The sequence below is a fragment of the Tachypleus tridentatus genome, chromosome 9, assembly GCF_004210375.1.
Source record: "Tachypleus tridentatus isolate NWPU-2018 chromosome 9, ASM421037v1, whole genome shotgun sequence".
Classification (NCBI taxonomy): domain Eukaryota; kingdom Metazoa; phylum Arthropoda; class Merostomata; order Xiphosura; family Limulidae; genus Tachypleus; species Tachypleus tridentatus.
Genome location: NC_134833.1, coordinates 106,470,671 through 106,497,387, shown reverse-complemented (window position 1 = coordinate 106,497,387; position 26,717 = coordinate 106,470,671). Strand labels below are relative to the sequence as shown.

The 26,717-nt window shown below is 30.0% G+C and overlaps 2 protein-coding genes across 15 annotated transcripts in view; one reads left to right on the top strand and one right to left on the bottom strand.

Moving 5' to 3' along the window:
* The window catches only part of Klp98A (kinesin-like protein 98A), a 136,157-nt gene extending 128,998 nt beyond the window's left edge, over positions 1–7,159 (top strand). For all 3 annotated transcript variants that reach the window (XM_076456277.1, XM_076456278.1, XM_076456279.1), the window contains 4 exons: positions 2,735–2,851; positions 4,327–4,419; positions 5,080–5,163; positions 5,441–7,159. In XM_076456277.1, coding sequence (XP_076312392.1) covers positions 2,735–2,851; positions 4,327–4,419; positions 5,080–5,163; positions 5,441–5,596 — 450 coding nt within the window. In that variant the 3' untranslated portion in view covers positions 5,597–7,159. The remainder of the gene's footprint in view (positions 1–2,734; positions 2,852–4,326; positions 4,420–5,079; positions 5,164–5,440) is intronic.
* A 5,203-nt stretch (positions 7,160–12,362) lies between these two features.
* LOC143225981 (steroid hormone receptor ERR1-like) overlaps positions 12,363–26,717 on the bottom strand; it is a 95,980-nt gene continuing 81,625 nt past the window's right edge. For 11 of the 12 annotated variants that reach the window (XM_076456269.1, XM_076456264.1, XM_076456266.1 and 8 more), the window contains one exon: positions 12,363–26,653. In XM_076456269.1, the coding sequence (XP_076312384.1) occupies positions 26,400–26,653 (254 nt within the window). In that variant the 3' untranslated portion in view covers positions 12,363–26,399. The remainder of the gene's footprint in view (positions 26,654–26,717) is intronic. The other variant, XM_076456276.1, reaches the window with a different exon arrangement.

The window sequence follows — 26,717 nt, the reverse complement described above, 5'->3', positions numbered from 1 at the left end:
AAATCTAAAAGGACTAAAACTGTGAATAAATAATTTAGGAAAGAGTATAGTGCAAAATATCCGGTCATTGCATCAAAAGTCAGTGAAAGTCATCCGTTTTGTACAGTTTGTCACATCGATTTTTCTGTGGCGCATGGCAGGATAAACGATTGTTCCAGACATACAAAATCGGCATCTCACCAACAAAAGGCTGAGGCGAAGACAAAAACGATGCAGATAATTTCATTTATGAGTAAGAATTCAGAATATGAAACCATAAATGCAGAAGTGATGTTCACGCAATTCGTCATTGCTCATAATATACCCCTAGCTGTAGCCGATCATGCAGGACATCTATTCAGAAAAATGTTCCCACACTTTGTTATAGCAAAAAAATATGGCTGTGTCAAAACTACAGTCATTGTACAAATGTTGGGTTGTGAAGATGACAAAATGATTTCAAGCATACTTACTAACAGTGTTTACAGTTTAGCCACAGATGGATTCACAGACATGGATGACTCAAAACTGTATCCAGTGGTTGTACGATATATGTAGGGGCTCTGTCTACAATCATTATGCTCAGTCATTTGAAATAGTTGGCATCTCTGTAATAGTAATATTTCATTGTGTATTAATTTTGAATGGCACACTTATGCCTTAACATTTTATGACCTATATAAAATGGTCAAAATAGGAAATAAGTAATTTCTGAACTGAAATTTTGCAGTATTTAACTTTTTGTCATATATATCTACAGTTTACTGGAAATGTCAGAAGCACAACACATTTAAAAAATAAATAATTTCCAAACCCTCTTGTCATTTATATAATATGCTTAGTCCGGTCTAGTGGTTATATTGTTGAGCTAGTGTCCAGTTTGACCTTTGGGTGTATTTATGAAAGTGGCTATCCTTTATTTCAAAGAGTTGGACAAGAAATTTGTGATGGTGGATGCTGTTAGATGGATGCCCTTTGGTTAGTACACCAGAATCCTAGGGGTTTTGAAATGGCCATTTAACCCATGTTTAGAAAGAGTTCTCTTAAATTTGAAAAGTCCAGTTGCACAGATATGAGCTCTGTACGTTTTTCTTGTTATTGAACTTTTATGTGTACATTGGTTGAAGTTTACACATTGTAATAGCCAGAATTAAAGGCCACTTAGAAGATATTAATAACAAGAATTCAAAATAAGTTGATATTCATTTTAACTATCATAACTTGGAATGCTTATATTTCTTCTGTGTTCAAATTGTACAGGTAAAATTTACTGTAGTGTTTCAAAGTGCCTATGAAAAAACAAATTATATGTACATGCACAAAAACATTTTTTTCAGTTTAGAGAACCATAGTCCTTTATACAATATTTGTTTGTTTCTCTATGTTTTGCACTGTTGTGGATAGATAACTATAAGATACTGATTCTTTCAGAGGTTGTAAAGTGTATATCTCAGTTTGCTACAGTTGTCAGAGGAAGACAACAACAGAAACCTAAGAGTGATTAAGAGATAGTGTTACAAGATTTATTATGCATTTAATAATTTATAAAAAATTAATAATCCACTTCATGTTTACTGAGACAAGAAAAGTTAATAATTTATAAAAAAAGACTATGCAAGAAGGTATTTTCATATTTGACTTTTGTGAATGATACATGTGTTTAAAATATTTTTGGTTCATAGTTTATAATTTCTTAACTGTTAATTTCACCATTATTATTACATGTTGCCCTTTGAAATCTTAATTCAGGATCACAAACAGTGTACAGTTTATCTTGTGATAGATGTAAGTTTTAATAATATCTAAATTCATGCCACTAATAATGGATTATTAAACTCACATGCTCATAGGTTTCATTCTTAATCCTTCTGACTTTTATACTGGTCTGTTGTGGAAGTAACTCATAATTAATAAATCCTTTGCCTTCAAGAGTTTTTGTTAATCTTTGGTTTAAAGTTAATTTGTACACTTTTTAAATTGAAGGACATAACCGTTATGATAATGTTGTGAGATAGACCCACAACATCTCATTCCATACATTAATAGTTATTTTCTGTATATTTTAGGTCCTTTGGTGGGACACAACAGATAGTCCATTATTACTTTGACATAATAAAATGCATACACATTTTGTCCCACAGTGTAACTGTGGTAAGTCTATGGATTTACAATGCTAAAATTAGGATTTTGATTCCCCTTAGTGAACATAGCAGATAGACTGATGTGGCTTTCCTTTTTTTAAAAAAACAACAAAAGTGCATGAATACACGTTTTCTATTTTGTAATATTAATTGCCTATCAGTGGATTTACATCTGGTATATTATGAATATTATATTATGTTACTATAAATATTTTTAATTTAGTGGCATTTCCTTAAAACAATTAGAAATCAATAAAATTCATAAATTTGCATTATTTGTGATTTTTAACAAATTTGAATAAGTAAGTTATGAAATGGTGCTATTAGTAAAGCAAAGTAGCAGTGAATTGAGGATGACAAAGTTTTGACTTAAAAGAATTCAAAAACAAAACCTCACTCACATTCACATTAAAAGTTGTGAATTATGTTAATCCTTGTTTTTATGGTGTCAACAACTGCAACTAAAATCTGTCTTGTTATCTTGACATATTTTTTTCTATAGTATTTGACACCTAGAATATTTAAAACTTTAAGTTTGTGGGCTGATACTAGATGCATAGTTTTAGAGTAAAAGTCTGTGTGTTGCAGTATACATGATCTGTTCTGTTCTCTAGACAGCATCTGCTGCTACAAATGATTTAGTAGAAACTAACCAAGAGATAAAAATCTCCATTCCTTCCTACACGATGCGAGGCAGTGGAGGAGATGCACATTATGAGTATGAAGTTAAGGTTAGTCTCTGGGAATATATCATTTAAATGTCAGATTCTATGTAATATATTGGTTATGAAATGAATGTCAGTTAACATCAAGCAGATTACTGTTTACATCAGTTTTTGTGTAATCACAGTAAAAGATGATTTCCTATCCAACAGAGAATTGGTTTATAAAGTGAAGATTGCTTTCATTTTTTGTATTAATGTTTTTACATTACAAAATATTGCTCATAGTTTTTAAGTGAAACCAATACTTACAGTGTAATTATTATATAGAAATACAACAATATGCTGCAAGACAAACCTTTTACCAGTATGAAATGAAACTATTTACCAGGAAACAAAACATTTTCCACTTATTAAATAAAGAGACTGTTACAAATATTTATGAAATGCATATAAATAGCCTTACTTTAAATATGAACAATATTTTGTAATGTAAAAACATTAACAGAAAAAATGAAACTAATTCTCTGTTGGATAGGAAATCATCTTTTAGTCTGATTACTCTATATATCTCCTGTTTTTATCATTTCCTTGTTATTTTTCTATATAAAAATGTTTATTTTAATTGTCCTTTTAGTAAGTCGCCTGAAATTGTTCTTTAGTCATACAGTAACTATTACATAATTCTGAGAAAGATTTAGTGTTAATGAGAAACAGAAAATATGATCACCAACAATTGATCAGTGAAAGAGGCTACTTACTCTGTTACCATTGAAGCACATTTTAAAAACTGGTATAATGTCCAACATTATTTATTTTTCTAATTAACAGGTGAGAATTTATAACTGTCCTTATTAGTCTAAAGATCAGTTGTTACTCTAAGCACTCTGTTTAATTCACCCAGTATTTCATAAAGTTCGAAGACTTTTCACAGATTCAATCTTGGTGAATATTGTAGTAATATTATGTTGCATCAACTTTGGCATGAAGAACTGATTTTGTCCCACAACAAAAAATTCTAATTTGCTGAATTGCCCTCAACAGTTTAGTTGCTTGTCACATGAAACTGAACTGATTGCTCAACTATAAACTTAATTATGTTATATGTTTATGCACATTTAGTAAAATAAGTCAAATACAGCTATGTTTCCACTATCCATTTAAAAATGATCGTATCATGTAAAATAATACACATATGAAGTAATATTAGTCAAAGTTAATTTTTTAGGTGTAACCCAGTTAAATACAAATGAATATTAAGATGAGGAACCACTTACATTGCTGGTAGGGATGGGCATTGATTTCTCATTGTTTTGAGAGACATACATATATAATCAGTTTAAACTAATGTCATGACAGTAATTGAAATATTTCCCAGTGTTCTATACCATATTGTATCTTATAAATAAAAAATGACTATAAAAGAACTTTTTATCTTCCTCTTCTACATAGAGTAGATATGTTCACAACTTTGTGATAATAGTTTAGATCTGTTGAGATTTTCCATAAGATATTTCTTAAAGGTTTTCCTGAAAATGTGTTAGGTTAATGTGAATGGAGAAAGCTGGACCATATGTCGACGTTACAAAAGGTTCAGGGAACTTCATCATTTCATGAAACTGAAGTATGGTGACAAAGTAAGTAATCACTGCCATCTCCTTTCTCTCCTTCTAGCCATAATGCAGGGATTATATTCAGTTTCATGTTGTGATATGAATTCTTTGTAGTTCAACTACCTTCAATTCATATAAACAAAAAAAAAAAAACATATTTAGAAATAGGACTACCTGGTGTAGCACATGCCATTTAAGATTTACAATGAATTTGGGTTTAGACATTTCTACTTAATATGAATTTACACCTGGTTGATACATTATAGATTATGTAAGTTTGATATAATTTCAATGTTTACTAAACTAAAAATATCAACATGTGTAATAAATATTTACTGTTTCTATCAAAAGACTTCAATTGTATTTCTCAGCAGCTTCCAAATGTTACAACCATCATTACTTATAAATATATCTCTAATCCTAGTCAGTCCTGTGTATTTTTTATGCAACTTATGGTAACATTTTTTTGTATGTTCTCTTTTTAAGCTACAACAATGAAGGTATAAATACCATAATTGGAAGATACTCTGAGATTATGGTTTTTAATAAGGAAATTATGTAGTTTAAGAGTAACCAACAGAACATGAAGTGTAGTGCTTCTCTGGACATTATAAAATTTATCATTTTTCTTTTATTTTGAGCAACATGATTCTTTGGATTTCTAATATAAACAACTCCTTTTAGATGAAGATGCCATATTTTCCTCCTCGTCGAATGTTTGGAAGTAAATCAGAAAAAGTAGTAGAACAAAGAAAGGTTTACTTGCAGGTAATATTTAATATTATTTGTAACTATCAATTGATGCAGTTCTGTCTTTATATTAAAATTAAGAATGTTACATATAAAGATCCAGTTACGCACGTGTATAATTTTTTCCTAATGGTTGAGAAATCTTATGTGAAATTCATATTTATGTTACTTTAAGAAGAATACTTACCAAATAATTGCATAGAAATGACAAAAACAAACAGTTCAGTACATTATCTATAATACCATATATGTATTAAATTCACACTTTTAAATGAAAATTACTTCTTTTTTATAGGCATACTTGCAGAATCTAGTATCTTCTTGTATGAAGGTTGATGGCTGCCCTTTAAACCAACCTAGTATTCAAAAGTTATGCAAGCAAAATTTGTGGGACTTTGCTTCTTTCTTCAAAAAAGGTGTTTTTGAAAGTAGTAAGCATAGCACTGGTTGATATGGTGGATGAGATGAATTTGACAAGTTCTTTTTCATTTGCAAATAAAAAATAATTAAATATGCTTTCCATGTCCCATAAATTTGTCAAAACTGATAGAGTAGTTAACAGGACCTATATTTGTAAATCTTGCACATCTGAACGTTATTGCCACATGTATTTCTTATAGTTAAGACTATTGGTACATCACTGATCCAATCTTTCAAAGTAGGTTTGAAAAAACTTGACAAACTAAAGGTTTTAAAGATATAACTTTTGTATGGTGAAAAAAATAGATGTTCCCTCATTCCCCTCCCTAGGTTTTGAATTTAATTGAATGGTGATAAATGACATACAGTATGTTCATAAAATTAGTAGTTTTTAGAAAATAAATATGACCTTTACATTAAAGTGAAGTATGTATAAGAACATTTAAAACACACAGATTTGAACAATCATTTTAATTTATTGTTTTTTTATATTAAGTCTGTCAAGTACTAGTGTTGTCCTTTAAACATTTTTTATCCATATTTATTTGAGAGGTATTTTTGAAGGTTCACATTTTATGCTTGGGCAATTTTAATAATCAACAAACCTATGGGTTCCCTATATGAAAGTAAACTTGCCTTCAACTGCTGATGTTTCTTCTAATAAAATATAGTAGCCCTCTGTAATATTCATAATTCTATGTGAACAAAATGTGGCATGAAGTTAATCTCAATATGTCACTGATGCCATTTGATGGTCACCTTGGGAAGGACATTTGTATAAACTCTAAATATTTAGGTATATAAAATTATACTGTCCCCAGAGTGATGTAATTATATCTACAGTAATTACTTGTCCTTAAAATAGTTTGAGTACAGAAATGTTTTTTTTATCTTGCAGTTTTCGTATTTCATTTCCACAACATACCTTCCCAAATGAGTATAAAAAATTATTTAAAATGTTTATAATGTAGAAATGAAAAAATGGATATCTCTTAACTTTGTGTTGAATATTTTAAAGATATACTTGGAACTCCAGGACTTTTCCTTTTATTCTACAAGCCACATTACCCTGGTAAACAAGTATAACACTTTCACAAAAAATCTTTATTCACTGGATAATAAAAGGCTTGAGAACTAATGTTAAGTATAGTGTATATTTAAACTTTATTTCAAACTATAGCGTATTAAAATAAAAAGCACTCAGAAGTGTTATAGTCAATAATGGAGGTAATTAAATGTAATCCACGATGAAAATCGTGTGAAAATTCAAAATAACTTTTCTTAAATTAGGGTAGAAGCTTCTTCCAATGTCTATAAATGGAGTTGTAAAAAGTATTGGTTAAAGGATTGTACAAAGCATCTCAAGATTCTAGGTATAAATCTACACACTGTCAAGGTAGAGAATTTTCAGCGTTCATATAATTTCATGGCAATACATCAAGTTTTAAGTAAATTTTTTTAAATATTTAATTTCAACTTCAAATCAGAACCATTAATGTTATTTATAGTGACTGGTGCAGAAAAGTGTTCAAAGGGTTAAGATGAGAAACATTGTAAACAAAGTCTATTTTGTAATAAAAGCAGTTATTTATTATGTTGTCCCAAAATTTTATAAAAATAAACGTAAAGAAAAAAATACAGGGAAGTTGTCTTATTTCAAAGAGCAAAAGCCTTTTGCAAGGTTTACTTCTGTTTAAGATCTTAGTGGTTTTATTCCACATTACAGGTAGGGAGTGAATTTATGATTAAAGGGTGAATAACTGTAAAAATAAGACACAGAAACAATTATTTGTATATTTTAGTACTGAGACTGGAACCAAGAGAAAAATGGTAAGGGCAATGTTTCCATGGTTTGTTGGTTGAATTGTGACATCACAGCCATTGAGCATTTTCCTCATGTGACAGTGAATATCTCACCAATGAGCTTGTGCACTTCAAACTGATATTCACAAGTATAAGACATCAATAAGGTGATGTTAAATATAGAAAGAATGCCAAGCATAGCTATGAGAAAAAACATCCACCAGAATATTAGGGATGTAAATCTACTAAAAGAAAGCTACACTGTGGTTTAAGTGGCTAACAGCAACATTAACAACAAATAGAAATGAAAGATATCGGGACAAGATCCACAAAGAACTAGTGACCCCAATGCTCCATAATTTCACTTTCTGGAAAGGAAACCAATAAAATATCTAAATTTTATAGACTTAACATTCTTGGGGAAAATCATATGCTGGGAAACCAGATGTTCAGTGATATAGGAAGAAATCCTGAAGATTTTGATATTAGCACACCACAGACAGAAAATGTCTTGCCCTTGGAGAAGAGCAAACACAATCTTGAAAATATTTTCAAGACAAAGAATGTCTGTAATTAGAAAGAAAAAAAAGGATATTTACAAAATTTACAAAAAACCTGTATCACTTAAAATACTATGTTTAGAGATATAACTATGGTAGAATAAGGAAAATATTATTCTTGGGCCATTGCTCCATCAATTGCTTAAATTTAATGTCCATCAAAGGTGCTGTTATTACTAATGATGTCTTGAAGGCAGAACAAGCTAAGATAAGAGTCTTAAACATTTTGGAAAGTTCGGTAGATTGAATTAAATGTTCAACTGCAACAAGATTAAATTTAACCACTTGATGACATGTACAAACATTCATATTTTTTCTTGAATGCCACTTATCTAACTAGAAGTGAGTGGTGGGGCTCAAAAATGGCACAAGGTGTCTACATTAAAAAACCAAGAGAAATATGAGTGAACAACCAAAACATTTAGACAACTCTCATCCAGCTTCGAACAAGGCTGGTGAGAGCTGGAAGCCTATCTCATGCTGCTTCTGCTAAGTGCAGTTGTCAGTCTTTTTAACAGTAAATTCATTCAAATTATTTTCAAAAACACTCATGCATCACTGAATCTTCTTTGTATGATTGATCTCCATATTCCCTCTTACCACTTTCCAATGCATCCACACAAGTTAAATAGTCTCAAATACAGGCACAAAAAAAATTACAGTATTATTAAAAGTTGCAAGGAAACTGGTAACTATAATTTTCCAGTAAGTTGTTGTAAAACAATTGCATAAATACCAAAAACTTTTCTAATTGAACAATCAGTATCTTTTGGAAAATAAAAGTTTGTATAAAAGCTTTAGTCAGTTAAGACAGATCAAACTGCTCTAGTGTACTTTTGTACATATGAATCGTGCAGTTTTGTCTATAAAATTTGTTGTTGATGCATGTGGGAAAATTTGAAATATCCTTTAAATTTTTATATGGGTATTCACAGTTCTGTGTTAAAATAGTAACGGTAATAATGCAAAAACATTAAACAAAGGAATACTTAAATGGTTTTGTTGGGAATGTTGTACAAATCTACACAAGGGTTATCTGCATTATACAACCTTTAGTAATGATAGATTTCAGGTAAGGCTCCTAGTCAATATTATCCACCATCAACTCTTAAGACTATTCTTTCACCAACAAAGTGGGATTGACCATCACATTAAAATGCCTCCTCAGGTGAAAGGGCAAACAAGTTTTAACCAGGAATTTGAACCTGTGACTTGCACATTGAGAGTCCAGTACCCTAACCACCAGGCCTCCTTAAATGGTAAAAATACTTTGTGTTGCAACCGAGTGAAAAAGGTATGTAATTAACTGCTTGGTTTGCTCGATGTAACTTAAAATATACATTACCCTACCAGTTGCCACACCTATAAACACTGAAAATGTATTATGTGTGCAACATCTACATGCTACTACAGTTAGTGTGTAAAACTGCCAGTAACATATCTTTCCCTGCATTGATGGAATTTCAAGGTGACAGTCTTTAACTGTTTGAACATGACATCAAAAGGTCTTTACTTAGAAAATATCCAGGTGCCAATTAGCAACAGCACAATATCACAGTTTTTCAAAAAGCAACACCAGGAAAAAAAAATTTGATTATAGTACATTATAAAAGTCAAATTATTCAATATAGTAAATATTTAAGAAGCTGAAAACTGAATAAAAGTTTGTAATAATTCACAAACTGTTAAAATCTAGACTGAATATGTAACACAAGAACAGTTGAGCAGTACTTAAATGAACAACATAGAAAACATTAAATACCAGAGAGTAGAGTTCATGTGGAAATACATGAAGGAATTTTGTTGATACATCTATATATTACTGTTAAGGATTAAGTTAAGAGGGAAGTAACGTTATTAAACAATGTTAATGATAAATGTTCTAATGTTAATCTATTGAAACAATAGAGAAAAATTTAAGAATATTTAAATATGATGAAATAATCACAGAATTACTGCCATCATTTATGGCAAGAAATAAAGAGGATAATAAGTAAAGATTCAACCATGGAAGACTTAAGTAATGAAGAAGGTACTAACATTTATGAAGTGATGTTAGGAGTGAGTTTGAAAAGAATAATGTAATTTCAGAATTATATGGATGAAATAATGAGGAAAATTTAAAGTTAACAAAAACATCTACACATTTTAAATGTTTGTTGTTTTTTTAACAAGTTGAAATAGTTAAAAATATGTGACAAAATTAACGTCCAGAAATAAAAGTTCCAACATCACTAAGGAAGACATAGTGAAACATAAAGTGCCAACTTATTGTTAGCCTAAGTGAAATATTCTATGTAATTTATAAAGTAAAAGGAAGTTGCCAACATGGATATGATAAGCAATGCTGGTTGTGTCAACAATAATAAAGTGAAATTTATTAGTGTTGGAAACTTTAATCAACAATATAAGTGAAACACTGAAGGAAGTTATAAGGTGGCAGTAATGAAGGAACTACCAATGTTAATAAAGAAAAATAACTTCATGGAAGTTTTAACATTGAGTGGGTAATTAATGAGAGAATTTCAAAACTGGATGGGTTTTCAAAGAAAATGAAAAGCTGTCACATTAACAGAAGGAAAGAGTAATGAAATTTCTAATATCAGTAGATGAAAATGATTGCAGTTGCAAAAATAAGTTAAAATGGATTTAGTTCGGTTTGTTTTTAATTTTGCACAAAGCTACACGAGGGCTATCTGTGCTAGTCGTCCCTAATTTAGCATTGTAAGGCTAGAGGGAAGGCAGCTAGTTATCACTGCCAACTCTTGGGCTACTCTTTTACCAACAAGTATTGGGGTTGACAATCACATTATAATTTCCCATGCAGCTGAAAGGGCAAGCATGTTTGGCATGACAGCTATTCGAATCCGTGACCCTCACATTATGAGATAAGTGCCTTAACCACCTGGCCCAAGTTAAAATGGAGATTTCAACATTAATACCATATTATATTGAAGGTATTAACAATGATATTATATAGTTCCAATGAACTTCATGATTAAAATTAAGAAATATGAGAGATTTAAATGATAAAGAACATTTCAACAGTAAAGTGTTAAGCTAGCAAGAAGTACCAGCATCAATGTGAAGATACAATAAGGGAAGTACCAACTTCAGTGATTGGGAGTATGGAGAGGGAATTGTGAAGGAACTTTGGTTATTAGTGGGCATAAATAATTATAAACTTTCAAAAATAAAATATGATAGAAAAAAACTGCTACTAAGTAATAAAAAAAACTAAATTGTAGAACTAAAAGAGTGAAAGTAGAACAGTATGGGAGGTTTTAATATTGATTTGACAAAATAATAAAATATGTATAAAGATTAATAAGAAGAAAATATAGGAATAATAAAGTGCCAGCACTAAAGTGAGGGAATAAGAGAACTTCCAACAACAATGGATTAATATACTGAAAAGTATGAACATTAATGTTAAGAATGGAAGAATTTTGATTTAACAGTGAAGAAAATTTATTACGAAGATTGATGGGAAACAGCAACATTAATAATAGTGAGGATTGTTTTGTTTTAAATTTCATGCAAAGTTACATGAGGGCTATCTGCACCAGCTGTCCCTAATTTAGCAGCAGTGTAAGACTAGAAGGAAGGCAGTTAGTCATCACTACCAATTCTTGGGCTACTCTTTTACCAATGAATAGTGGGATTGACCGTAACATTATAACACCCCATGGCTTAAAGGGTAAGCACATTTGATATGATGGGGATTCAAACCCCACGACCTTCAGATTATGAGTCTAGTGCTTTAACTACTTGGCCATGCCAGGCCCAGTAATAGTGAGGAAAGTAACTGATTATTATAAATAACAAGAAACTTTCAACAAAAAAAGGAAAGAAAAGAGAAAATTTCAACATTAAGACAAGAGTGTGTCAACACAAGCATAGTGAACTGGTCAATCTTTTGGTGGGATGTAATAGAAAATAATTAAGATTAATTTAGTAGAAATTATACAACAGGTTTAGGAGAATGAAGAAGGAACAAAGAAAGATATCTATTTAACATGGTAAGATTTATAGTAACAAAAGATTGACATTAATGCAAATTATTAAAGAAGTTCAACAAGCTACACTTTAAATGAAATTAAAATTACTCTTGAAAATATGCATAACAAAGGAAATGCAAAATTCATCTACAACATAAAGAAGCAAGTTAAAAAATCATTCGTAATATCAAAATACATTAAAAATAAAACTTACGTAAACCTGATTTAATTTAAAGAGAAATTTGTACAAGTTACACAAAGATGGTTAAAAAGTAGGTAGAATGCAGTACATACAAGTTAAGGTTTAAAAAAAAACATTATAGGATATATGGGATTTTATTAACACATTGTTATACTGATTTAATGTGAATAAAAATTCTAAAAAAGAAAAACAATTTCAATGCTAGTCAGAATTATTTAAAAATACTACAAATTGACATAAATGAAACAGTTTATTTCCAGATAACAGTACCTTTCAGCAAAAAATTCATGTTCACTTATTACCCTTGGGTAAAAACAATTCACATTATATATTTACAATATTTTAAGGCTTTAATCTTAAAACAACACATTGAACCAAAATACAAATGATAAAGAATCAGCACACACACACACACACACACACAGTATCCAAGGTGTTGATTTGTACTAAATGTCTGCAACAGTACTTCAAGTACACATCTTTGTTGTAAATATTTGTTATTGATTGGACATCAAAGTTATTTTTCATAAATAGTTTATAGATTATTTAGCTTTGGATGTTTTTAGGTTTAAAAAAAGTTCTACCTGATTTGTTTTAATTAATGATTAATTATAAAAACTAATTTTTAACACTCTGACATTAATAATAACCTGAGATAATAAACGTATCTCAACTCAGAAGCAGCAGTTATCATAGATTTATTTAGCATATTATTACCCAACTTGTATCTATAGGAGTCATACCAGAACTAATTCTGACAATTTGGAAACTGGAGTGCTTGCTCATCAACAACTATGAAAATAGACGTCTGATGTATAATCTGCAGCTTTAAATATTAGTGAATTACCACAGACAACACATGCATGTCCTATAACAGAACTACACTAAGTTCTACTTATTAATTACACTACACTTGTTTGAACATGAGACATTTCCACAAATACCCTTCCAGAACTTGAATTCAGTTGTGAGTTACAAACTTATCAAAATCATACTTCAAGGTTTCACAATATTAGTGGTCAAACACACTGTTATATAGAGTACATAAACTGGAAGTCTTTTTTTTAAATTCCAGACAGTAAAGTGTACAATATACTAGATATGTGATCTAAAAAGTACAAATTAAGAATCCAAACCAAATGCATTAAGCTGACACTTTGTATGTGCAGCTGATTAATAAAACATACAAAAACAAATCTACTAACTATTTGTACGTGCTGTTCCACTAAATTGAAGTTTTCACAATTAATGAGATCTTTCAAAAACAATGATATAGGAAAAAAATTGAATGAAATTATGGACAAAATATTGATATAAGCTACAAATAAAGATCTTTTGTTCATATTCTTGGGAAATATACATATATATATGCAAAAGGAGCATATACATGCATAGATATAAGATATATTTATTTATAAGGTTCTATAACATTATTAGTTGAATCACAGAATCCTATAAAGAACTCTCAACAAGTGAATAAAACAGAATAAACACATTACAATCCACATAACTGGACAGCACTGAATGGACATTCATTAATACTGAGGGTAAATGTGAACATTATTGCTCTGAAATCACATTTCATGTACCAATAAAACTATGCACAGAAAAAATGAATGCAATACACAATGAAGCCTTCTGGTAGAAAGAAAAGATTCTAACAAACTTTCACATGTATATAAAACACTACAATATGATAAGTTTCAAAGAGCTTACGGATATATCTGTTATACAAAGTCACTGTAAGATAAACATAAGTTAGTTATTTTTTTTATAAGTGTGGAACAGAGTGAAGTAATGCACTACTTTTTTTCATAATAATTCCAGATTTTCTAATTAAAAACTGAAGTTTGTTCTTGCTGTCTTTCCATACTCCTTTTTAATATTTTATGTACAAAAAATTTTGTATTCTTTACAAATACAAAAAGAAACATTCAATTTATAGTTAAAAAACAATACATGGTTTTGTTGAAAGTCTCTGTATTTTAAATATTATATCAAAACTTGCTTATAACTTTCCACTAAGCTTTACTGTAAGAGATCATTTTGTTATTTTGTTTATTAAGAATCTTAATCTTTCTTTGTGGATATGCGTTTTTGTTTTGTTTTTTTCAGATTTTCTCAATCCATAAAATGTTCCACTTCACACTTTTCCTAACATTTTTGAAGTTCACATTATATATGAACTATGTTTGATTCCTGCTGCTTCTACAGTGGCCCACAAAAGTAGATTTACCACTATTTTCATTTAATACAATTTATGTTCAATAGGCAATTTAACTTTTCATGTTAGGTGTATGGATCTGGCAAGATTTTACTGTCTGATGTGTAACCTTCTGTACCTTCCTTCTACAACTTACAAATAGTAAGAAAAGTAAATATTTTCCCTAAACACAGTTTATCTGTGAATAAGAAAAATGTGTATAACATTATTTAATTCAAATCATTTACTAATGCACTGTTCATGCTTGATGAAAATATTACCTCTTTGAAGAAACAATTGTGTGTGTTATTTTACATGTGATTATGAATGTCAGTAAAATATATATATAACCTGCTTCAAAATATTTTAAGGTTCTAGGAATTTAAAAATGTGGTTTTGGTGACAACTAACCAATTTCTCAGAGCCCAAAAAATATTTTCTTCCAGCAAAATACACATTCAATCCCCAATCAGCTTTATGTAAAATTCACTCAAAATTCTATGGTTACCACTAGCTTTAAGCGCTTTTCAGTTTTTATAAATATCATTTACTTACCATTTTTTCATGATAATAATTATTTGATCAAAATTCTGAGAAAAAAAGCATGGATAGTTTAAATCCTTAAGAAATACTGTTATGTTCAAAAAAATATTCCAGGTTCAGATAATCATTTACTTGTGACATTGATCAAATATAGTAAACAATAACTCCAACCAAACTCTCAGGTCCCAGAAAAAATTGTTTTGAAATGTTAATCAAATACTGGCATTACAGAGTCAAACTAAGTAAACAGATACTAATAAACCCTTCTAGATGTTCTGCATTTAGATAAAAAAGCTTCAACCAAATGCTTACAGGTTGTAAAACAACAGGAGAAAGAAAAAGTTAAATTAGTAATTGTACTGAAAAGAAACAAACACCAAGAGCAACTGTGTAATGAAATTAAACTTTTCTTTGACAAACAGAAGGCCTTGATAAACTGAGTTTAGAGACATCTACAGAGGAATAGTGTCAACACAAATAATATAACTGAACTGGGAACAATTTAAATAATAAAAAAACAATTTATCTATTAATCATTGATTTTATGATTGTTGTAACATTAGGTCAAGAAGGATTCAGAACTTGAGAAATAGAGAGATCAAAAAAGGAAAATCCAAGTATAAAATTCTGTGCTTCTTTGGATAATGTTGTAAAAATAAATTATGTAAGAACTTGAAAAATAAAATTTCTGATCTGACTGGATAAAGACAATAGCCAACTCTATAGTAAAATATTTTATCCTGCAAGACAAAAATATTTTTAACCTCAACTGAAAGGTGTATAGCAATGAAAAATATACGACTTTGAGCTAGTAAAGTTACTAATGTGTTATTTAATTGTAACAGTCAGTGGCTACAAACACACAAAGTATTAGAAATAAGACTTAAGGAACAAAACGTTTGCCAAATTAAATTGGATAGATATAAAAAATGAACAAAGGTTTTAATGTCCCAATTTCATATTAACATGGCATTTGAAAATATCTTAAAAAGTAATAAAAACAATAACTAACCTCCTAGAACATTAAAGTGTTAATCCTAAAAGTGAAAATACTGGAACTTTATTGCAATACCAGTATTGTCAACTCATTTAAATTTAAAGCAGAAGTCTGAAAAGTATGTGTCAAAAGATGTGCTGTCTGAGCAATGGATGTGTTTTTTTATTTTGTTTTTTCTTTAATTCTCACTATTTCTTCATTGAACCAAAATTATTCTTCAGGAAATGTCTCAAAATACAAGTTGTAGTTCAATATCTGTAGGTCATATTCCAATATTGAAAATGTATTTCTGGAGCTCATTGCTGTAAGAAAATCATGCAGCACCTATATCAATTAAGTTACAACTTGAATAGTTAGTACATGTCATTAGTTATATAACTACACTTTTATTAATGTGCTGTAGCTATTATTTGGTGGGAAGTCCATTGCAGCTTACAGGAAAGAAAAACTACAAGATTTCCAACATAATAAATGGGCAAATAAATAGCATAACTATGTAGACTGACAGTAGTTGTAATGAAAACATATAATGTCCACTGACAAGTACAGTAATATTCTAGAAAATGTTATTGTGTTGAAATGTTGAAAATAGCTATCATCAGGTCTTGACAAATATTAAAATATTCAATACTGTTACTACTGGATCATACCACAACATGAAAGATCACATACATGTAGAACTATAAAATATACAAGATTATTAGACACAATCAAAATCAAAATAACATTTGTTCATTTTTAACACCCAATCCAATTAAAATATCAAATATACTCATTATTACACCTCTAATATTAAATATGAGCAACACAAGGCACAGTCAACATGTAGGAACCTGAAAAAAATATATTCTAAAATGTTATTCATGTATAATCACTGCTAGCCAAAATAGTGTAATGTTTAAATCACCAAAAGTCCAATTAATTTCCCACATTCTGAGTAAAGTTTAAAACCATGCTACCTATCTCTCAAAATGTTTCTTGCCTAATTTTTACCATTCTGAATAACTTTAAGCCAAATCAACAACTTCATATGTGAGGTAACCTTCTGCAATGAAGACATCACTAGATCCAAATTACACTAATTTTTAATAATGTATTATGTTTTGAGTTTCAGTCTGTGTGCCAAGGCCATCACTGCATCTTGCTCACGAGATATTGATCCCACATAAAATCAAACTAAAATCTAACACAACTCTCATCGTACATGTTTCAACCTACATGAGCATAATTACTTCAACTCATTTAAAATATATTTACATTACTGATGAAGTTTTGTGAAAAGCAGTAACTATTAATGTTCTTAAGATGTAACTATGGCAATACAATAAACCTAAGTTCTCTGCATGATTATTAATTTTGTCAGATCCAATAAAGACAGTGACTTTCAACATTAACCCAGGTATTACTTGTAGTTATTTTTTTATCATTTAAAAAAAAAATTGTATAAAATAATATGACCTTCGATTGAACTCACTCATACAAGAAGCAAATATTTAAATAATTTTTTTAAACTCTGAAATTGAAGTAATAACGAAGAAACAAATTTCCCAGTCTCAGCCTTTCACAAATAACAAAAAATCTACTGTGAAAAAAAAAGACTTTAATGAATGTTGAAATACAGAAAATAACAAAACTCAAATGCAATTTGCTTGTATAAGCTTACTTGCAAATTGTGCATTATACAGCGCTATTTTCTATCTACTTAAAATAAACTAACTCTTCTAATTTGATCAATAAAGATAGTTTTATGTACTCTTATAACCAAAAATAATGAAAAAAACATCTGACAATCAGTATCAGTTACAATTGATTATGTAGTAAAAAAATCTAACACGCTTGCTCTATATCATTTTATTAATCTAATATACCATAACCAATGTGGTACTTAAAATCATAATGCTATCGGTGGGTTTAAAACAAAGCAATTCAGTTCAACTGATAAAAACACTCAACTATCCTGAAGAGCTCCTTCCACAATCCTGGAGGCTTTCATTACTTTAGGCATATAATAACACTTTAAGGTTGCCCTTACTAACAAGTATATTACATGGATGAAAAACATATGATAGAAAGTTGGTTTATTGGAACTTTTTTTTAACATTAAACTTTCTAAAACAGTCATGAGTGATTTAATAAAAGATGCCAGGCTAGTCCATCTGCACCCTGATATTAATTCAGCTATCCAGCAAACAGACATCAGCATTTCCTGGTGTCTTGCTAGCCAGCTGATACTGTAACCTTACTTACAAGGTTTACACTCCACAGCTAAACAGCTGGTTCTACCACCACCAGAATATGCACTAAACTTTTCATCATTACCATATCCATAGATCAACTAAGTAAGAGTAACACAATCACATCAAGACAAGAACCCACCAGGTGATAAACCATTATGATGGAGGATGACTACAATCACTATCATCACATATTAGAAAATGTGGCTGACAAATTAAAACAAGATGCAAAGCTCGCTGATTTGATACTAAAAGAAAAATTGCTGGCAATTCATGTTTTATTTTTGTTGTTGATTTTCAAGAATAATTCAGTGATGAACTACAGCAAAGCATCAGATCTGATTTATCATGTAACAGCAGAGTTTCCTCACTATATAATTTTTAAAACTTTTATCTCACTGTTGTTTATACCTTTACGTGAGCTAAATTAAACAACCAGTTTTAATTTCTCTGGTTATAAACTATTCTTCATGCAAATTAATATACAAACTCATTTTTATCCCCCTTTTCTTTATTAATGTTACATTGACAAAGGTAAGCAATTTAAATGTCAAAACTAATCAGTAGTTAAGAAGTTTTTAATGGACTGCTGGGTTGTATACCTATTACAAGTTGAAATTTGATAATCTGAGTTAATCTTCATTGAATGTGGTTCTATAAGAGTTACTAAAACAAGATCTGACAATGAAAAAGATTCACATAAAGTGCATTGAAATGTCACCCTCTTTCTAAGCTGTCCATAGAGTGTCTATTTAATATAACTTTCGTTTTTATCACTCACACGTGTTTTACTGAAACAAATGGTTAAAGACAATGTGGTTTGATCTTGATTTAGTTGTGTGTGTAATATACGTATGTATATACAGAATATTAACTTTATAATCATTTTCTAAATTTATCAAGAATTGTAGCACCTTTCCTGCCTACTAAATCATTTACATCAACAATACACATTTAAACTAAATGTAATGAATAATGTCACAACCAAATTGATTTTATTGTAGCATACAATGAAAAATCATAGATGCAAAAATCGCAACAAGAAACGAAAGACAAGAAGGCTGTCACACTAATAACAAATAATTATGAATAATTCACACAAAAAAAAAACTAATATGAAGTGAATTCTTTTTCATTTGAGCATAACAGAAATGCTATAGGCACTAATTCAAACTGAGTTGAAATGAAGAATAAAAATTGAAATTTTACCATCAGTATGTCGAAGTAGGTTATTCACATATGATGAAAAGATCCTAGAATTGTCTACTGATTTTATGTACAAGTAAAATTTTAAAGCTTTTATACAACAAACTTAAGATACACAGATGAAAATCAAATATATTCAATAGAAAGATGTTTTCATATCTTTTCTTTAAATTTAAAAATAATACTCATAACAATTTCAACAAGGATGTTACAAGTTAAATATCCAATATTTATATAAAAACTTAATAACATGATTATAGTAGTATCATAGGAATTAAAGCTCCATATTCTATGTTCATTATCTTAGAGTGGATCTCATGTTCAATATTTATTCTTTAGAAAATTAATTTTCTTAAAAATAAAGTGTCCATTTAAATGCTAAAATGGAGAATACCATACAAAATTCAAAACTTACTTAAAATATCTGGCTTATAATCAATTTTTACATATTAGTATGTAAGCATGACATGTTAGTGTTTGTTTAAAAATAAAATTAAAGGAAACAAATTGCAAGTTCCAAGAATCAAATGAAATATAGACATCAAGATAGGAACCATACTTTTTAAAGTTTCTAAACAGATGAAGAGTATATTTCACATATGGTAACAGTGATAAGTTCTGGTCTTCACAGTTCAGGTTATCAGAATGTAGTTATGTTATGTTGATGAAAGTTCCAACAAAACCTGATAACATGTGGAGGAAAATTCTACTAATAAAGTGAGAAAATAATGAGTAAAATTAGACATAACACAATATCATTACTAAATACTGGGTGAAAATTCAACATAACAGAGGAAAATAATGTCCAATGTTAATGTCATAAACTAATGAAGGAACTTCCACTATACAGATACAGCTAAAAATGAGGATGTTCCAATGTTAACACAAGAAATATTGAAAACAAATGCAATATTGGTGCTGTGAGCTAACATAATATGTTTAAATAATCGGAATAGTTCAAATGTTTATAAATAATGGAAATTCAAACATTAAATGCTGAAATAATAGGGAAATTAAAATATTACTTTGTTTATTTGTTAAATCATTTCCAACATCAAAGAAAAAAGTGGTATAATTGCAAACTTCACATTTTTACTAAAACTACATGTTTAAACTAGTTCACTCTTTAATCAAACAGTTTTACATACCTAAAATAAACACATGGAACTAAAAAAACTCATGCAGATTATCTTAATGACAGATACAACCCAAACTTGAATGGACATTTTAACTGAAAACCCATGAACTGCAATTTCCTGTTTGAATGTTTCATAACAGACATTTTCAAGTAGACTGAAGGTAATATACAGTTTTGAACTAAACACTAATCTTATAAGAATAACAAAAAATTGTTTGAATCCTCAAAGTATTTCACAAAATATGGAGATGGAAAATTTTCTTAGGAAAGAAATGTCCTTTAATTCAACCCTAAGTGGCAGAGACAAGTCTATATTGGTATTATAATGTAGTAGTTTAAATATTCAGTTTTAGTAGGTGTTTGATTTGAACTTAAACACAACATGGGATGGTAGTAAACTTAAACAACTTTATTACAGTTGAAACTCTTTAGTCCAGCATTCTGTGGTCTATCACATTTTGAATCTGCCTCCATTAGTTTGCAAATAACACACCAATTATAAATACCAGGTTTGTTTACATCTGAAGTCGAGTGTTCTGGTTATACACTCCAAGACAGGTGTACAACACCAATGACACAGCACTGTATTAACATTGCAAACTGTGACAAACCCTTGACCAAGATACTGAGGAGGCTCCAGCTGGAGCTAAGGATTCAAAGGAAAGACTATCAATTCTTAGCTGCAGCTGAAACATGCAAGTGAAAGCTCATGGTAATTGGTAAGTGTGCACCTAAGGACCTTTAAACAGGTGAAAATTTTTCCAGTTATCTGCAAAGATAACAAGAAAGGGGTGGATAACAATGCAATTATATCTTGAATGGTTTGAAAATTCCTCTGTACAGAAAGCTAGATTGCAATACAACTCTGCTGGCCTAAATCTAAAGTGTAAAATAGTTTTGCTTTCAGATAATTGTTCAGCTCACCCCAAGCCAGAAGATAATATCATTGGGCTGTACCTCCCTCCTAACTGCACCTTTTTGGTTCAGCCCTGTGACCAGGGCATATTACATTCACTGAAATGTAAATTCAGATCGAAGTTTGCACTGTTTGTTGGTTTAAGTGAATAATGCGAAGCCTATTGCAACTTTAATGAAGGAATTTAACATAAATGATGCAATATGGTTGCTCGCTTCTGTCTGGGATAAAGCTGGTAAATTACACTGCAGAGCAGCTGGCATAAACTGTAGCCAAGCTTAATGTTTCAGGAAGAAAAAGATAAAGAATCGAATTTTGCTGGATTAAAAGAAGTTTCCAGTGAAAGGAAACTGATCCGAGAATTCTTAAAACATGTTAAGAGTATGACAGACTCAGTGAATTAAAGTAACCAAAGACCTGACAGAGGAAATCTGGAGGAATGGATGAATGTTGCAGACAAAGAGTCAGTTGTTTATCAACTTTCAAATAAAGAGATTGTAAAGATGGCTCAGCAAGGCAAGAAGATCATGAAGAAATTACAGATGAAGATGAAATGGAAGAAATAATTTCCATTAATGAATGTATCCAGATAACTAGAAATTTAAACTCGGGACTGGAACAAAGGGACTTTATAACAGAACAATAAATTAAATTTGTTTATTTGATTCAAACAAAATTAAATACAGAAAAATCAAAGTACATGAAACAAGCTACTTTGCAACAGTGGTTCAAGAAGATTGTTAAGAAGATTACTGAGGAACAATCTAGTGTAAATAATTCACTTCCCATCTCCTCCTCTACGTCTAATGTGCATGTGCCTACTGACCCTGATGTACGAAGACGAGTTACCACCATTAACAATATTGTACAATACACTGGAATTGGATATATGACAGCATTAAAAGTACATTTATTTTCTGTTTGTTTTTGTTTTGTTTTAAGCATTATTATACTGTACTATAATTCTATATGGTTAAGTTTCAACAGCATCGTACAGCAATAAGTGAAAGTACAGTGCAGCTTACAATTTCAAGATTTATGTTTCTTAAAACATCAATGATAGTACATTATCTGTATATATGTTTTAACAGCATTAAATATGTAAGAAAGAACAGTAAAGTTTTTCAGTTTTAAGTTTTATATTACAGGTGCATGCAACAATTAAACATTTTCTGGCAGCATTAATGATTGTATTATTTTCTGTTTTTAGCTTTATTATACCTTTTATGACATAGCAATAAGTATGTTCTTCGGTCCATCATTTTCTGTAATCCAGCACTTGTCAGGTACCAATGGTGCTGGACTAAAAAAATTCAAATGTACTAAACAAAGGGGAAAAAGTAAAACAGCTTCCATTTGGAAGATAACACATCATTAAAAAAAAAAAAAAAGACATTTCAGTGGCAAAAGAAAGCACAGAGCCTAAACAACTGTACACAGGTTCATCATATTTTCTACAGTTAAATGTTAGACACTATTATAATCAAAATTAGTAAGTGGGTTAAGGAATTGGAAGGAGAGACTAAGATTTAGATTTTAGTGAAATCAAACCATTTTACATGTAAATTCTTAGGTTATGTTTTCTAAACCAGTGAATTCAAATTATATGAAAAAAACTTATTTAAAGCATTAAAATGTTATTGATAGATTTTTTTAACACAATTTTCAATTTCTATTCAATAAATGCTTTTCACATCTGGAAAAACATCAGAAAACAGCAAATACATGCAGCACAGAAAAATTCTCTCACTTCATAATTGAGTAAGATATTCTCTAAAGGTAACTGTCTTTAACACTGACAAAACATTTTAAACCTCTCAAACTTCAAGCATAATTTCTATCAAGATATTCCACATTACTGTTTGTGTGTGTGTGTGTGTGTGTGTGTGTGTGTAGTCTTTACAAAAAAAAAATAATAATTTAGGCTTTTATCAGTCATCGAGAAGTCTTGTTCATTATCCTAACCAGTCACAGAATGACTCTGTAATACGATGTTGATATAAGAAAAAAAGAGAGATCCTTGGAATCCAGGGAGTATTTTAAAGTGCTAGAAAATGAAATCTAAGACTCTTTGACTTAAAACATGTTCAATTGAAACCTGTATATTTAGCTAAAAGTGCTTCTCTGTTGCTTAAGATAATACTAAAGGCCAAACAAAAATCAAAAACTTTCAGATGAAAAAAAAAAACTTCCTTTAAATAAGAAAAGCTTTCATTTGACCCTTTCTGGAAACTGTCAAAAACGAATTTATGTTTGTTTCAGTTCTACACCTTACAACTGTAAATTACTGACTAATCTTGACAACTAAAATTAAAACATCACAAGAATTAAATGTATATCATAAATGTAGAATCATAAAAAGTTATACAAAATAAAGGTTCACATTCTAATAATAGATTAAATGAATTATAAAGCCTACTCTGTATCTTACAGCCCTCACTGATGTTTGATGACCAAATAACTTCCTCAAGGAAAATATTTCTGAGTGATAAGATTCCCCACTGATCAAAATTTCAAGCTCTCTACCATCTTAGCCAATGAAATTTCCATGAAATATATGCATGAATAGAATTAGTGCATGAAATAATGTTCTATGCCTCTGATAACCACTAAAGTCCAACCAATTACAACGTTTCTTTTTTTCTTCACTGAATAAAATAGTCAAAGTATAAACAAACACTAAATGCATACTAAAGCTGTTACCACACAAACTAATGGTCAATTAAAACACAATTAATACATTAAGTCTTGGTGATCTGATTAACATTTTAAAGACACAGCCTCAAAATCTAACCACTAAGATATAAAAACACTCTTGGTATTGCAAGACATATTTAAATGTCCTTTTACAATCTAGGGTAAACTCGTATTTATATATTACGATGTCCTAGTGAATTTAATGAACATGAAAATATATTTGAAATGCAAACTCTAAAAATAAGGTCATTTACAGACATACATAGATTACTTTGTGTGTGCATGTTTTATACAAGTCATTTCAAAAAATGAAAAAACTGTACTGTGTAAAGGAGTGCTCAGAAGTTCTCTTAAGAAAAGCGTAACTAATACACGTGATAAGAGGATTGAAATACTTTCTAACCCATTCCTGATTATCTTTCTGAATGTATACAAACTACATTCAAGTTTTATGCAACAAATATTACTGCAGTCATAAAAGATTCACTAGTTTTTCAATTGAACTCAAGGCCAGGACAAAATAAATGTTAACAGTTCAATAGTCATAAGAAAGGTAAGTTATACTGCAAAGGATTTCTCTGAACATGTCATTAACTGAACCCACAATATCATTTAAGGCTTACCACAACAGAAATTGAACATTCCTTTCCAAACTTTAGAAATTAGATTTTCATACTGTTTATCAATGAAAAGTACATTTAAAAAAAATGAAAAAATTAAAGCAGGAATCTATATTAATTAAAGTTAAAAATAACCCTAACAGTTAAACCCAAGTAAATGAAGTTAAAAAGACACACAAACATAATGAGCCCACCAATTAAATATCTTATTGTAATAAGATTGCAATTATGTGAAGTTACAAACAATGCTAAAGAGCAAGTAAGATTATTAAGTTAATGAGTGCTGTGATGCAAAATTGTTAGTTGTACCACGGTAAACTGGTTTAAAATGCTAGATATTATGTTATTAAATCAGATTAATGATTAACTACTCAAAAATACAAAACTAAGATAATGAGACAGCAGAAGAGGATAGCTGAATTAATGATCAGATAACCAAGTTACTGCAGTAACCCAAGTTACAGACTCCAGTATTTTTTTAAATGTTGGAAAAATCATCTCAGTTCACATTTATCATAATGAATGTTCTAGAATATCTTTATATCTATTCTTATTAAATGAAATTACAGCTTTAAGAAAAATTATCCAAAGTAGATATAGTTGTTAAATGGTCAGTGAGAAGTGATAATAACAACAATCAACTAAAATTATATTCTTAATCTGAAGCACAATTCAACAGTTTCAATAAAACATCACAATTCTGAACTTATAACATGACTGGTTTCCAAAAATTCTCATTCTCAGTATCAGTGATTGCTTTAAACTACAATGTTATCACAGTGTGGCAACATGCTGCGAAGACTTTGGACGGGGAGATGTGTTGTTATACACAGGAAAACAAAGCTATTTAGAAACCATCTCACCATAACTCAAGAGAAAACAAAACAGCACTGAAACCAGCACTTTTACTTCTAAGTATTTCGTTGCCTCTATGAAAGTGCTTCTACATGACTTTTAAATGAATGGCACAACACATATTTATTACTTCAGTTTTTCTTAATATTTCTATTAAAACTATCATCACTATTCCTAATATTTTCTTTGTTTCATTTAGTTGTTTTGTTTTTTAATTGTGCCCAACTGCCATCAGTGGGACATATTAACCCTCTGGATAAGGTGGCCAACCCTTATCAGCCTTATAAGCTACTTAACTTCTGACACTTCAACCAAAATATTGTGAAACAATTCTTGAAATAATCTTTTCATGTTCTTGAAGATCACAAAACATCCAACTCTATTATTTGTACTGAGATGCACCAACCATCTGTATGCTAGTCAAAATTAAAATAGCAACATATGTCCGTTGCTAAGATACCATTTTCATGATTGATCAGTTGAAACCTGAGATTGTCCACAATCCAAGTTACAAAAATAAAAATGTCTCTCCATTCAGGTACTTTCAAGAATGATCTGAAATAAAATTTTCATATTTCTCTCTGTGCAACAGTTACAGCTAACTTAGCTGTACACAAACTTTCTGCACATATAGTTCTGTTACCATTTTGTGTCTTCTCTAAATAGTAAAATATGTAAATGCATCAAGAAATGCAATAACAAGTGAAATACAACACAGCAATGTCATTGTCAGGAAGTTTTCATATGAGTGATGAAATGTAAAACCCATCAAAACAGGGAGCAACAACCACCCTTTAACTGGCTTCATCTGGCAACACAGGGCATATAAGTGTAATTACAACAAGTTAAAGTGGCAGCTTTATCGCAATGGGATATGAGATTCCAGCATTTCGATGAACAATTTGTTCATGGTTACCTTCCCTTCATGGCGAACACTGTTCCAGAATCGACGAATCTCAGCATCCAATTCCCTGAGCAGTGGCAGGCAGAGCAGCAACTGACTCAGATGCTGTGTGGCATTATTTGGCCGCAAAACACACACACATTCCTGCAGCCCGATCAACATAATGTCTCGAAGTTTGTGAACAGAAGGAGCATCTTCTAAGTGGATATCTGGAACCAAACCAGTAAAATTTAACACTGACACTAAATTTTAAGTTAACATAACAATAGTTTT